Raw genomic sequence first — 16250 nt, 5'->3', positions numbered from 1 at the left:
CACCGTTATACTGTAAGTCCACTATATGTGGACACAATGGATACAATCAATTTGACTGGAAATTATGGAAAAGAAAGAGCAGTATCTAACTTTAATGATAAGGATTAATAAATGCAATAAAAAATCACGCAGTCAGGTTAGTTTAGATTAGCAATGAATGAACAATTACAGAAGATCGAAAGAGTAGATATTAAATATTATTATTATGATAAATAGAGAGCTCGACTAAGAGAGTATAAGGGAGAACGGGCGGAAGCGTCCTCTGGGCCACTAAACCTTCTACAGCGCTCTGCTGTTACCGGGAAAGCCTCACGTTGGGAGAGGCTTTTAGTCCATCAGTTATAGGCTGTTGATGAAATAGAGAGCAGTTCTTTTGGACAACTTAAGATCTCCATACGCGGGAAAACCGTTGCAAGCGAAGGATTTTTCTTTTAAGTCATATTTGGGGCCTTTCTTCAATTTCGTCAAATAAAATAAAACATACCTGCGCTCATCCTGCCATATTTCCTTCGGTACTCCGACACTGAGTTTAGTATATGGAACCCCTTGAATGGGAGGTGGTGCTGAGGACGAGCTGAACAGCCTTCGTTGCCATGACTTGGGTAGCGGCTTGCCAATGCGGAGAACTCTCACGCAGCCGCACATCGTGAATACTGATTTTCTAGAGATTTATAAATTCGTCAATAAACGCAATCTTCTTTCTAAATGTCTTGCCTTAATGCACTGTCTATATGACTGTCTAAGCTAGAATATTATTTACACTGCACTAGTATATAGTCCACCAATCCGCACTGGGCCAGCGTTGTGGACTACTGCCTCAACCCCTTCTCATTGTAAGGAGACCCGTGCCCTGTAGTGGGCCGGTAATGGGGCGATATAATGATGACTAGTATATCAAAACCGAAGTTTCGTCAATTTTATTTACTGCGTCACCAATTTTTGAGAATGGAATTAAGCTATTGAATAAAAATCACGCTTCAACCGTTAGGAGTAGGGCAAAGGGCGGGCAACGCGGTGTGTCGTAGAATGAAAGTTGTACGGGGCACATTGCATTTTCAGAAGTGGTAAATATTAATTACATAGGTAGGTATTCCTAAACATTTTTGAAAAGAGCGCCTGCATGTGACGTCCTCTTCGAAGTTTTTTTTGTGCCTTTCTCGTTAGGATCGGCAATTCGATTCCATGAAATGTGTTTCGACTATAGAACAAGCTTTATAAATGTTCACTTGAACAAAAACCTTTTTGAACCAAAATACTGGTATGTATGCCTAAACAAGACTTCGTGGAAAGTATAGGTATTTAGTACGGCCTGGGAACATCAGTACCATACCAAAATACCTACTCTGATAATACTTAGTCATGATGGTAGGTATTTTGGGTGAATCGGGGATGAATAAACTGAAAAGTTGACCAATTATAATTTCAGTAATAGGTATTATTCGACAGGTATAAAATTATATAAACAGTCGATAGATACTTACTATCTAGGTAGGTACCTACCTGTTTAAATTATTAACGCCGTTACTTAAGGTTGCTAGTATTCTAAAGATAAAAACCAATTTAAACCATGTACCTTCCTATATTCACGTCGGCCACTACCGCCTCCCGGCTGCCTACCTGAGATTTTTTATTTGGTTCTTCATTTTAAACTTAAATCTGGGGAGATGTAAGTGTACCGACCTGCCTACAACACATATATACATTCCAAAAAGACATAAGTACCTAGTACCATTATAAAAGTTCTTTAAAACTAAGTTTGATAAAACTATGCGTACCTAGGTACGTAAAAAGCTAGCCTTGGCAACGTACCTAAGTAAAACCCTACTTACCTAGTACAGCCCAGAAAAAAAGATTTTTTCGACCAGAGTAGGTACGAAATTTCACGATTCACGTAAAGCACGACTACAATATTTCTACGGTGTTTTTAAAGTAGGATTAAACTAAGGGAAAAATGTGAATCTAAAATGTTGAAATAAAAGTGGTTGAAATATTAGTTGATTCAAAGATACCTTTTTAATTGATCAACTAGTACCGGATTGATAAGGTTAACTAGCAACCAGGCTTCCTTTTGCTACAATAAATTGAGCCGAAATGTACATAAATAATAACAAGACAACCATAAAGTATTAGTGAATTCTTACCTTTAATTAAACGTTCCGGTTTTTGATATTGGTGTAACATCTGCAAATTATTAAAAATTATCACAAATAACGAATTTTGAATAAGTGGATGTGACCAAAACGTGTGAATTTCACTGAATGACAACGAGCAACGAGTCAACCGAACTACAAAAAGCACAGAATATTATTATTGCACCGAAAGACGAACGGAATACGGATGAAACCGGCCGCCCGCGCCAGGCTGGTGTCGTTGAGCTGCCGGCCGGCCTCGTTCGCTCTCACTCTGGTCAAAGATTAAAACAAAAACAGACCCTACAAAACAAAAGCATTAAATTTTTTTTTTTGCTGATTTCAGGTACTTTCTATTATGGGTTTCTAATTGCCTAATCCTGACCTGCATATTAGACATCAATTGTTTACTGAACCCGATACTTAAACCATCCCCTTCCCTTAAAGTTAAATGTAAATTCGTGTATAGATATACATACACGAAGAAATCCATCGCTAGGCAAACCATCGCCAGCGGTATCGCAAGCGAGGGAATGCTTATGTAGGACCGTTTGCATTTGCAAGCACAATATACAGTTATCGCCCGTTAATATATTAAAAGTGTTACTACTGGTATAATCTATGTACTTTCAAAAGTTACTGGTGAAATTGACATGAACATATATACTATTTATACAAGTGACTGACTGGGCATTCTACTTGTACGAGCTTTGTCATCACAATCCGATCCGAAATGAGTGAACCATTTATTATATTAAAACCTATACATTTTTGAAATTAGTGAGTCAAGTTGCTGAGGATCGATTATCAATTTGTTTATACATACATAACCGATATATATAATTAACATACTTAATGTACAAAAAACTTCTGAGATCTGTCATAGGACGTCAACGTGACATCGACACTCTGCGTAGAATATAATATTCTTTGATAATTTTATTTTATACGTATACAGGCGACTGACACGTATACACGCAAAGTCGTGAGTGTAAAATTATAAAAAAAACTGATTAGATTACATACAGCACTTCTTTTTCAGTATTGTAACTGAAAGAGTGTTATAAGCATGGCAGGAAATAACGCAAAGCGTTTGCTTAAATATGTGTCTGAACAAACTGTTATATCAGCAAGAAATTGTAAGTTAAACTTTTAATTTTATGTTATTTATTAGAATTTTTATATAAGTACCTAACTACTTTATAGAAGTTATACCAGTATAGTGCATTAAATTTATTAAGTTTTATTCATAATTTTATACTACTAATACACTTACCGGTTATGAGAGGTTGTATTTGTTAAGAATTAAAAAAACCCAACTTTTTAGTGTCAAATTTAAAACAACAGGTACATAACTATATGTTTAATTCGTTTATTAATTTTTTTTATGGCTCAGTGGCAATTAAAATCCTTTTTGTAATTACCTTTTAAGAGGCTTTGTCAAAGTTGATTATTAATATTAAAATCATCAATAAAACAAATCCAACCTCTGTCTATTTCAAATAGTACCTAGTAGTAAGATGATAGTAGAAATAATGGGTAAGTAGGTAGGTAAAATTACTGACCGTGGTAGAATTAGAAGATAAACTAACCGGCTCGCTTGTTCAACTGCCACCATATTATTCCTTTAATTAAAATGTTCACAAAACAAGCACTAAATATGCTATATCCCCGAGAAATGAACCAATTTGGATGGAAAAGCTTATGAAAATTTGATACATCTGTCCATTACGCAGAAGTTTTTTTATTTGCAGACAAAAACTTGGATTTATTCTTTGGCCTAAAAAAACTTAAATTAATATAGTTATACAATTGGGCTTTGTAAAATGGTTGTTCAATATGCCACTAAAGTCAATTGGCTTGATCATAAGTCGTAAAAGTACAGATTATTCTATATTCTTATTTATTATCATGATTTTTATTTAGATGGCACAGCCCAAAGGGTGGTGGCTTCAAAGCCTGTTGTGGAAATGGATGGTGATGAGATGACTCGTATCATATGGGAGAAAATTAAGGAGAAACTTATCTTCCCTTATGTCAAGGTATGTTATATTTCAGCCAATTAGTTTTATGGGTTATCACAAGAAGTATCAATCAAATGAACCTTGTTAACCAAAAAGGATCCAACCCACATTGAAGTAGATTTGAGATATTTAAACCCTCACAATTAAATGTGGCAAACCTAGGGCACTAATGACAGTATCTTTCCAATGTCAGAGCAAGAAAAACGAATATTTGGATTTTTAAATATTAAATAGTTTATGACATCCAAGCTTGATGTTAACATTTTTTAATATTAACACTTTTTTACTAACAACTTATTAATGATGGAGAACCAATAATCAAAAGTTAAAAATGATCAAAAGTGAGGAGAAGTCCTCACTTTTGATCATTTTTAACTTTTTGATAAGTCAGACATATTATAATAATTCAAGTTTAGACTTGCGCATAACTAGTTTTATTTTTTTGCATGTCTGTTCATTATTATGAAGGTTTTGGATAAGTATGGAGTTTGGGAAACACACCCATAGTTTTAAAATGGACTAGTTGTAGTGGTTAGTTCTAGTATTCACTACTTTCAAACATTATGATACAGGGGTTATTGACCCATATAATTACTGTTAATAAAGACAATTAGAATGAATTGATCTGTTGTTTGTTCTTCTTACAGTTGCGCGTTTATTATAATTGTTGCAAATGTATGAGGTGTATTTTATTAAAGGATATCTTATTTTTCTCCCCTTTTCTCTAAGGCTCATGGTACGGAAACTTAGTCTACCTCATAAGTAGGGTACTAAAAAAAAGTTTGCCATCAATGGACTCCCCCACAAATGTGAAACATTAGACTTTATTAAGGTAGCACTTGATATACATAAAAGAAATATATCGCATAAATAAATAGTTAGTTTGGTAATAATAGTCACAGAATATAATTAGGTACATCTACCCTATTTCTTTTAAAATATCACAAAGGAACAGTGGATTTTTTTCGGTCTGTAAAAAAGGTCACTACCATAATATATGCGATTTGACCTAAGCGGAGACAGTGGTAAAACCAGGAACATGGCGAGGACGTGTTTATGTTTAATTTACTACGCGGCAAAATTCTGATAGTAATTTGTCGGTAATATAATATGTAGTTATTCATTTATCAATAGGTATAAACCTACTTAGCTATTATATAATCGAAGATAATGACCTAATTATGCATTGTACGTATGATGTTATCAATATCAGCCATAGGGATCCGGCTTTCGAAGCTTTTGAGAAATTTACAATATTTTCAAAGATTGTAGGAATGTACCTACATATGGCAGTAAGTTGTAGATGAATTAATTATTAGGTACCTAACTAAGTATTAAAAAAGACTCGTTGGTGTTTCCACTACAATCATTAGTCTTCAGATTATTAAGTAATCTTGGGTACGATTTCCAGGCTAAATATATATTGGTAAGCTTTGTTCATAATTTGATAAAAATAATATATTTACCGGTTATGAGAGGTTGTGAGGTGATTCTTATTACAACCTGTAAGGAAACTGATGCTGCCCATTTCTAATTTAGAGAGCACGTTAAGCTGTTGGTCTCGATTATGCAATTTTAAGTTTATATATTAAATGCATCAGGCTCCAATTATCAACATAGTTGGTCAGATTCATAACTATACCCTATGCAGGTATTTTCTAGTTTATCGGAAAATTCGAAAAAGTCCTCGATTTTGTTTTACGTTCTTGGTCCCATTGCGAGGCAGCAGTGTTTCTTCTGATACAAATCACTTATTATTTTTATCCAAAGGCCAATTTGGCTCTTTTAAGCGAACTTATATCGACTTTAGACGTTTCATAAAATCCCCGCGTATCTAGGCGTTCACAGCTAGGAATTTATTAGCAGGCAGGCGTGCAGAAGCATTGTAAACAAAGTAAAAGTTTAATATTTCCCAGATGTTTATTCGACCTTCGCGTGCAGATGTATAACTTATCTGCGAACTTCTTAAAACATTGATTACCTATAAAATTGTTCTGAATTGGTATGCCCATTGCAACTTGGTCTTGTTCTTGTAGCGAAAAACTAGACCATTTGGGTTTTCAGTCGTCTGTCTGCAAAACTCTTGATCAGACGGATATGAAGTTTAAATTGGACCAGTTCGGATATCTTATAAATATAAATTATAAATAAACGCCGTCTAAATATGAAGGAATTATGGCCGAAATACAAAAAAAACATCCGAATTGATCGTATTCAGATCATTGATCAGACCACGAAAAATTGTTCAATGTATGAGGTTTTACGTAGTACCGTAAAAGTGGTCTAGGAATCGAACTCACTAAATTTTGAAGGGAATTTTTACAAATGGAAACTTATGGCAAAATTAAAGGAATTATAGACTATTCACGAATATAATAAACTAGCTTACGACCGCGAACTTCAGTTTTTCACAAAACGCGCGGGAATCACGGATATATCCGGTGTAAAAAGTAGCATATGGAGTTAATCCAGGGTTACCTCAATTCACTATTTCAGTATTCAGGTATAGGTATGATGTATGGATGGATGGATGTAAGAGTAATAAAAATTCATCCATCCATTCTTACAAACTTTCGTATATATTATATTAGTAGGATAGGATTATTACGCGGTAACTTTGAATTTATTAGGTAGATTATAATTTATAAAACCGGATGGCACAGTAGGTCAATATCCGCAGCAGCAGATATCGAACTTCGCGTATTTTGTGCCCAAGGCTCGCTAATAATAATGAAAGAAGTTGTATGAAACAGGATTTAAAGAGCATTTTATTTTTGTTTTTTACGATCTCAACAGGTTCTGGGTAACACCCAACGAAGAAATGAACGATGGTTGTCTTGCCAAATACTGAAAAATACTGTTGGGTAAATTATTTGTATCCAGTATCAGTATTTTGTAGTCAACTTATGAATTTGCGCATTTAACACAGCGTACAGAGAATAGTAAAATTGAGAGTCTAGGCGTATTAGCTAAGCGAATCGTCTATGACACTTCTTTAGCAACGCTGCATTGATAGTTACAAATTCATATTAGGTATCTAAGGCCTGTTAGGGACAACGGAATACTTTTATGGACATGTTTCCAATGGCCTATAAACTATTTTTATGCAAAATTATACCGAGATAAGTTATGCGGTTAAGCCATGCACGTAACGATATTTGAGAAAATTTTATCAGAAGCTTATCCGGTATAAATATAATCTTATGTCCATCTCAAGGATGCAAGCGTGTTTAATTTCATGAAGGTTTAGCCGAAAATAGGTAACAAACAAACAGACACACTTTAGCATTTATAATATTTGTATGAATCAACATAACTATTAGTCTTCTGTCTCTCACTCACTCAAGAAAGTAAAAAAAAAAATCTTAAATTTGATTTCATACAAACCACAAAAACGAACATAACAAAAAGAATTATCCAATTTGGTGCAGTGGTTCGGAAGTAATGCCCGTTACATACATTTCGGCGATTCATTTTTATTTATATACCTACATTTTATTATTGTATTACGACTGAGGAGCTTATCTCATTTATTTCTAGTACTGCTTGAAAATATTTTTATCTAAATATAGAGTATAACCATTTGCCACTAATGCAATTTATCAGATAGTTTTATATGACTTTCTTATCATTAGTTTACAATAGCATTATTCGCTATGTTTGTTACTGCTATTGTACCTAACTTCTACATGAAATGACGTTTAGCATTTGTTTTATCTAAGCCAGTTCTTTTCCGCAATCTTAGTTCTAACAAGAAATGGTTAGAACATCTTATCCTACAAAGCTGACCAGTTTGAATTTAGTTCGGAATAAGATTAGTATTGTTTTAATACAGATTATCGAATCTGTAATAAGTTATTGTCACTGTATAATAATTTAAGACACTTAATTTTAAGTTTATTGGATAATTAAGGAATTGTGTGATATGTAATTAAGCGGTTATAGACTAATCGGCTATGGTGGGTAAGGTTTCGGCTTACCTTTCGGGAGATCCAGGAGTTCGATCCCAGGAACTCATCTCTGAGTTATGTGCGTTTTTAATTTAAGCAATTAAAAACACTTAATTTAATGGTAATGGAAAACATCGTGAGTTCACATGCATGCCTTGAGAGTTCTTCATAAAGTTCTCGAGGACGTGTGAAGTCTACACACTTGGCCAGTGTGGTGGATTGTGGCCTGGAACCCTAGATAAAGTTCAACTCTTTGTAGATACACTTCGACTGCACTCCTAAGAATACCTGTTTAGCTTAATTAAGAATTAGATGGTCATTTTTAGTTGACAGTGTTGCATATTCCGTTAAAACCTACCAACTACTTAATTATGTAAAAACCTACCAACAAATCAAACAAAACTAAAGTAAGGTCTAAATATAGTGCTATCTTTTACCATTACGACTTATGCCATTAACAGCTAGATTGCCTTTACTACGATCTCGGTCTACCCCATCGTGATGCAACTGACGATCAAGTTACCATCGACGCGGCGCATGCAATACTCAAACACAATGTCGGCATCAAATGCGCTACAATTACGCCCGATGAACAGAGAGTCGAAGGTAAACAGATTATCTAAACTCCCTTTAGTTTAAGTTCAATAGAAAATATTCTAGGATGTTTATGAGTCGTAAGCCCAAACTATAAAGAACGACTTACATCTAAATAGGTTTTTGAAATCGCTACCGGCATATAAGTTGGTTCCCAGAATGTATATCGTAAATTCCTTTCCTTTGCATAATATCTGGAAGTATCTGTTGCGACCAATTTATGAAACATGTCTTCAATTTACGTCTTGGCACCCTAAGATGGACGTTATGAAGTGACCATCCTTTCTGTCAATTTATATATCTCTTTCTTATAGTTTTATTATATCCTCGCAAAGACATTATGCTTATCCATCCATCATCTACTTTAGAGTTGCTAAATGTCGAAAACTTTACAGAATCATCTTACACATTGATTAAATATTTTTTAGAGTTCAAATTAAAGAAAATGTGGCTCAGTCCGAACGGGACAATCCGTAATATTTTGGGTGGTACTGTTTTCCGCGAACCCATACTGTGCAAAAGCATTCCGCGTGTTGTGCCTGGATGGACAAAAGCAATTGTCATCGGTCGTCACGCCCACGGCGATCAGTACAAGGCACAAGACTTCCTGGTGTCGAAACCAGGCAAGGTAAGAGACCCACATTGACTTCTGTCTAGCATTGATTAAGCAACTAGCATTTGATATTTTGTGGGCTGTGCAGCAGAGCATCCAAAAGCTCTTGCTTAGGTAGTTGCTTGAAAACTTTTTAGACAAGCAGATTCCAAGGTCATGTTACATACATGACCTTGGAATCTGGTTAACCAACTAAATCGTTCGCTAGATGATTGAGCTAACATCAATCGCTGAAACGCGTTCCATACGATGTATATAAATAAATATATCGTATCGAATGTGTTTCAGCGATGGATAACCACTTCAACGACTAACGCCCGGTAATAAATCTAATCCAATATCTTCAGATGGCAAGTTGAATTTGGTAGTGTTATCTTTATCTACAGAAAAGAGCAGGAAAAGGATTGCTCTATTAAATTAAAACTACGTTTTAAAGATTTTGGGTTAGATCGCTTATTAATTTTGGGCGTCAATACCATGAAGTGACTTTAGCGGCGCCATTTAATTTAATTATAAAGGCTTGTTTTATAAACAATGGCATTGAACTGAAGCACATAATTTTAGTATACATGGTTAATTTACATGAATTGGTACATTTTCTCTATACAGGTGGAGATGGTCTATACAGCGGAAGATGGTTCAATCGAGAAGCGCGTCTTATATGATTTTAAAACACCTGGTGTTGCCTTAGGAATGTATAACACTGATGAATCTATAAGATCCTTTGCACACTCCAGTTTTCAGGTACATACTGACTTTTAATTATTAATAGTATACAGAAACTAAGACTACTGAAATAAATATTAATTCATTCTGTTGATTGATGATTTTAAATTGACAGTAAATTGCTAAAATGCTATTGCAGCACTAATTTCTAAATGATCTTATAAACCAGATTCTCTTAAGCAGTGGTATACCTAAAATGGAATGACACTCAGCTTTAATAAATAACTGAAGTTAAGTCCAATTTTGGTATACAGGCTACGGTTTGAATTATTAATATAAAACACATATAATCTGAACAAGTTAAACAACTACTGCTATTAAAACTTAAAATATGTTTGTGCAGGTTGCATTGCAAAAGAAATGGCCTCTATACTTGTCCACTAAGAACACAATCCTTAAGCGTTACGACGGCCGTTTCAAAGACATTTTCCAAGAAATATTCGACAGTGACTATAAGAAACAGTTCGACGATGCAAAAATCTGGTACGAGCACCGTCTAATTGATGACATGGTGGCCCAAGCTATTAAGGGCTCCGGGGGTTTTATTTGGGCTTGTAAGAATTATGATGGTGATGTCCAGTCGGATATCGTTGCACAGGTAATGAGCATTTAATATTATTTGCAGTATTACATTTTGGCCTCAGCTCTTCTTTTCCAAAATCTCAGTCGATGGGAAGAGCCTAAGATGCGACTTACTTGCATAGAAGATGCCTATTGAAGCTTGTTTTAAAGAGACTAAGGTTGTAAGAATCAGGACGTCGGAAGGAATTTCAGAACACTGGCGATGCACATGAGAAACATAAAATGCAAATCGCCTTGTGCAAGTTTTTGGGATATTAGATGGATAAAAACACGCCCGGTGTTCTGCGATGTGGTCGTAAAATGGTGAAGGAGGAACAAGATCACATAATTTCTGAGTTATTTATTCTCCGTAATATATTTAAGCCTTTTTTAACTTATTTATTATTCTCATTCAAAATATGTATCATTTTAAAAATATACCTTCCTATATTTTCTTGAACTATAAATAGTTCTACAGGTAACTTTAAGAAATGTTGTATACCTGGGTTATATAGGAATACAGGAGATATCCTGAAACAGAAAACCTTATAAATGTTGCAACTTAGTGATTTCTAAGTTGCAACATTTATTAGGTTTTCTGGAAAGCTAAATCTACGTGCCCACAGTTTACTTACCTACTAGTTGGTTGCTGATTTTAAAGAGGTTTTTTTCTTTGCGCGTAGGGATACGGATCGCTCGGCATGATGACTTCAGTGCTGATGTGCCCGGACGGTCGCACTGTGGAATCCGAAGCGGCTCATGGAACCGTTACACGTCACTACCGCATGCATCAACAGGGGAAGCCCACGTCCACCAATCCTGTTGCTTCTATCTACGCATGGACGAGAGGTCTCATCCACCGCGCTAAACTTGATGGCACACCCGAACTTGAACGATTCGCCAATTCTTTGGAAGAGGTATGGTTATTCTGAGAATGTAATACTTTAAACTGGACTTGTTTTTACCAAACCCTGTTGCAATAGGTATCACCACGCACTGCATTAAAAATGATGGCTCTTTCAGACTTTAACAAATAATAAGGCGGAGCGATTCGGGGTATGAGTTTTATATTTCTACCATTCCCCTAACAGGTCAGCCCGTCACCATCTTAGGACTCGTCAAGGACTAACTTGTATTGGAATCTAAAAAAAAACGAAGGGATAAAGTATAATGAAGATTGAGAAATTTATGTAGAGCTATGAAACTCGTTTCCAGTAATTTTGGCGTAGATACGATCTAACTATGCTTGGACGATGTCACATTCATCCAGCTATATATGTAGAAGAATAACCAATATTTCACAAAATCTTTTGGATAGGTTAATTGGGAAGGAGGAAGATAGGAGTATATCGCTATCAGTGGCGTGCATTGGGTTTCTTACCAGGGTATGCATACACCAGGAAAATTGCATAAAACGGCACAAATTCTCCTCCTATTCGAGTTATATATCAATGTTAGGGTATGCAGTGCTTTTGTGCATATATGGAGTGCACGCCACTGATCGCTATGTCTATCGTAAACAAGCAATATTTTCACATCCACAATAACTATCGCGTCGGAACAGAATACAATGCCTAGACGGGTGGTCTCATTTAACTTTAGCAATATCTCGACCTTGAATGTTTGAATATTATTTCGAAGAGTCAAGGATTAAAGCTTAGCCGATACACAAAACTATTAAATGAATGGTTTTACTTTTTATTTTTATCTAACAATAATGCGATATGCTTTATAAGTATGTGAAATATCTTTATCTGTTTTAAAAGGTTTAATTGGGTATAATTTAAAATAATCAGCTCTAATCATACGTTATAAATAAAACAGTAATTAAAAAGAAGCAGTCGAATGCAAATTGCGGTGAACAGATGAATATATTACGCGTAATTTAAAGGTTATTGATATGAGTTTTGGAGATGATTACCATTCATATTTGGACGGGTCATCCTTTTATCTATTAAAGCCATTGACGCGCGTAATTATGACGCAAGCGCCATGTTGTTTTTATTGCGCTACTGCGCCAAGATCGATGCTAATGGTTTATTTTACGCTTTTATTGGAATCGTCCAATAAAAGCGTAAATCAAATAATAGTTATTTAAATATATCATAATTATTCCATTACTGGCTAACTGCATCACGGCTAGCATGGGACAATGCTGGGGACATTTTTCTCCAACGGTGGCGCAACGGTGAGCGCTGGTAACTTCAGTTGTAGGAGGCAGGGGCAATTTGGGAATTAATAATTTCTGAATTTTCTCTGGTCTGGTCTGGGCGGAGGCTTTGGCCGTGACTAGTTACCACCCCAGCGACAATGACGTCCCGCTAAGCAATTTTATGTTCCGGTGCGATGCATGTCACGTGGAAACCGATTAGTTGTATGACTATCAAACTCCATAACATGTTAGCCAGTTAGTTTTTCCTGTTGTCGTGTTGTGGCAGGTGGACAGTTCCTTATCGCCTGACAATGGATATAATCAGGGCATGTAATTTTTGTCTTTTGCCTGTGCTACCTGTGCTGTAGTAATGACACGGGTCTCTTCTCAGCATGAGAAGGATTTAGGGGATTGGTATACAAGAATCTTATATTATATTGTTTCATTATTTTAGCAATAGCCTACTAGCTATTATTGGAATCAAATAGATAATTATCTACATTATACTCTTATCAACGTCAACAAAAGTACCTATTATCGAATGCAGTATGAAATAAATATTTATTTAATTATATTAAATAAATGATAAATGCTTTAAAAATAGATGATTTTTTTAGGATAGTGAATAAAAAACGTCACATAAAACTTAGGAATCCTGCCCTGAGAGTGATCCGTATAATTTCATGTGAATTCTGTATGAGTACAATGTTAAGTGACAAATGGTTATTTTATGGGCGCTACCTTATCATTAAATTATCAGCGAAAATATTTAAAGAAAGGTACTGTCAAACTTCCGCATTTATACTAAGTTTGTATTTCTAATTTTCGTTGTAACCGCTTCTGATAATGATAGGAACGAAACTCGCTTTAAGTTGTGTACGATCTGTTTGGCGTTGCTTATTACAAGTGTCAATAAAAAATAATAAATACGACACACAGATTTTCCTTCTATTCGCGGACTATAGCAAATTAATCTTGGTGTTACTATTTGTCCCAAAAGATCTCCTTTGGTATGTACCTTCACCAGTGGCGTGCACAGGGTTTTTGGGTATGCATAAAGAAGCAAGATGCCATAAACTGGAACAATCCATCGCATTTATGAGTTATACAAAACTTTTAGGGTAGGCAGAGGTTTTGTGCATACATGAAGTGCACGCCACTAACCTTCATACACCACAGGGAATTTATGACTTGATGCCTTAATACTTTTCCCTTTACTATATTTTATTCATCACATGGAGCAAAAACACAAAAATGCAAATTTTCCATAATTTTAATAATATTCTAATTGCAGGCTTGCGTCGAGTGTATAGACAGTGGCAAGATGACGAAGGATTTAGTCATTTGCATCCATGGCATGGCCAACACTAAAGAGGGGATGTTCTTGAACACAGAAGATTTCCTTCAAGCGATCGCAGACCAGCTAGAGCGCAAACTTGCCAAGTAAATTCAACTTGTAGTTAGAACAAAATAGATAATGGAAGTAGCTAAGAACGATTTTTCTTTTTCGAATTCTGAATTAGTAAATGTATTATATTCATATTATATGTATTCCAGCTACTGTACAATCACTAATCATGTAACATTTTTTGGACCATGCGTTTTTATCATAATTAATTGCATTTTTATTGTTAGTTAAAATATTTTTTTTTACTTTTTCACGAAAGAGTATCTACTCTTTGTAGATGTTTTGATTTTTTTTGGCAGCATTTGTAAAAAAAGTTGGTTCAGGTGCTTGTGTTACATGCATGGATTGTATTAGAGTATATTATATATATTTTGAAGACTGTTAAATAATCGCTGTGCCAGTATCACAAATATTTTAATCACCACTTGTTTTAAATGCAAAACCTTTATTTGTAAGTTTTACACAATTTTTATGATACAATTAAATACATATTGATATATGGATGTTTATTTGATTTCTTCTCTTAACTTCCTTTATTTATATATTTTTTTGTAATTTAGTAGTTACAAGGAAGAACAATCTAATAATATATTTTTTGATAGTAGTTTTGGTAGACGGTCAGTTATTTATTGGTCAGGTATTGAAATCTTGTTCTATAGTTATAGAATTCTTTAGCAATGTTGAAGGCACATATTTGTATAATAATTATAGTTTTATCTTATGCTGCATCTATGTGGCATCTACAAAAACTTCTAAAAGTATTAGTGTAGGACTTATAAACCATAATTTGGTTCCAATAAGCTTTGGTTGCTTAGGGAGAGAGATTTTGTTATGTAACAAAAGCTTGGCCTTATATGGATGCAAAATTCTATTTAATCTTGGACCATCTGAAACAAACCAGCAAGAGCCTTTGTTTGAATATAATAATACTCTAATTTTTACACTACTCACAATACCTGTGTATGTATCCCAGAAACATCCTTCGACGGATGTCTGTAAGTTATACTATTCAATTAATAATATAATTTTTTATATCACAACCTATATGTCAGCAAATTATGGAACCAGTTTCATAAAGTTAGTTAAATTCGTTATCCAAACCTGGAATTATTTGAGAATATGTACATATTCTTCAACATCAACCAAACTCTTAACCTAACTCCAAAAGGAGGCCTGCCGGGTGAGCCCAGGTCTCCTCTTAGGAGATAGATTCTCTAGGTACGGAAGTTGATAATTCCAATTTTCTATCTCGGAGATATTTTTAAAATCATATGACAAAGCCAATTAAGTGTTCCGGTAATCTGAGATAAAGTGTCAAGAGCTTCGGGGTTTACAAAAAATACTAATCTTTATAACATTAATTTGTTCCAGAATTGCTTATGTACCGATATGATAAGGAAAGCAACTGTTTAGTACTATTAGAAATGTACTTTTAGAAGAATTATTAAGAAACTTAAAATAAAGTGTAAGTTATCATTTATTTGACCTGAAATAAACCTTTTTCATTGAATAGGTGAAATTATTAGATTATAAATTTTGGATGGTCCCGGAGATTTCTTGCATCTGTTAAAAATTTAATCTTTTAATGTATCTATTAAAAATTACAGTGGGAATTATACTAGACAGTAGACTTTTTCGGTATCCGTCAAGGTGCTAAATACATAAAGGAGAAAAATCATAATTAAATAAAAAGGCTTGTTTAATTTCCATACGCATGGAGCAAGCAAAACATAAAATTCTTTGAGATTCAAAAAAGCTTGAACCTGTATTTGCGGATGAATAAATTGTTTACCTGTATTTAGCTGTCAAATTTGACTTCTGTCATTGACTAGGCATTAACTGAAATAAAATATCGATATTATTAGGCAGCATCGATAGTTGTTTGTTTTCGTTAAAAAAAATCATGTTTGAGCGGTAAAGTTCTAGCATGAACAAAAAGTAAGAAAAGTGTTAATACAGATTGTGACGGGATTTTTTTCAGTAATCGAGTTTGTAATATCTAGGACCATTATATACGAAAACAGAGTATCAAAATATTAATGTCGATATTTTTTCGAGGAAATTTTATCAGGAGGTTTTCGATATTTTTGCTC

General features: G+C 34.5%; 2 protein-coding genes across 2 annotated transcripts in view; one reads left to right on the top strand and one right to left on the bottom strand.

Annotated features, from left to right (window-relative positions):
• Nucleotides 1-2371, bottom strand: part of LOC120637757 (NAD(P) transhydrogenase, mitochondrial) — a 50809-nt gene extending 48438 nt beyond the window's left edge. The window contains exons 1-2 of the mRNA XM_039909747.1: nt 2142-2371; nt 485-661 (exon numbers count right to left, since the gene is read on the bottom strand). Coding sequence (XP_039765681.1) covers nt 485-645 — 161 coding nt within the window. The 5' untranslated portion in view covers nt 646-661; nt 2142-2371. The remainder of the gene's footprint in view (nt 1-484; nt 662-2141) is intronic.
• Nucleotides 2372-3063: 692 nt separating this feature from the next.
• On the top strand, nt 3064-14623 carry LOC120637904 (isocitrate dehydrogenase [NADP], mitochondrial-like). The gene is made up of 8 exons (XM_039909964.1): nt 3064-3268; nt 4056-4171; nt 8565-8709; nt 9126-9325; nt 9920-10054; nt 10380-10634; nt 11281-11514; nt 14044-14623. Exons 1-8 carry the CDS (start codon nt 3199-3201, stop codon nt 14194-14196), a joined length of 1308 nt encoding a protein of 435 aa, XP_039765898.1. The 5' UTR covers nt 3064-3198; the 3' UTR covers nt 14197-14623.
• The last annotated feature ends 1627 nt before the right edge of the window (nt 14624-16250 follow it).

The sequence above is a fragment of the Pararge aegeria genome, chromosome 4 (assembly GCF_905163445.1).
Source record: "Pararge aegeria chromosome 4, ilParAegt1.1, whole genome shotgun sequence".
NCBI lineage: Eukaryota > Metazoa > Arthropoda > Insecta > Lepidoptera > Nymphalidae > Pararge > Pararge aegeria.
This window is presented reverse-complemented; position numbering and strand designations above follow the sequence as displayed.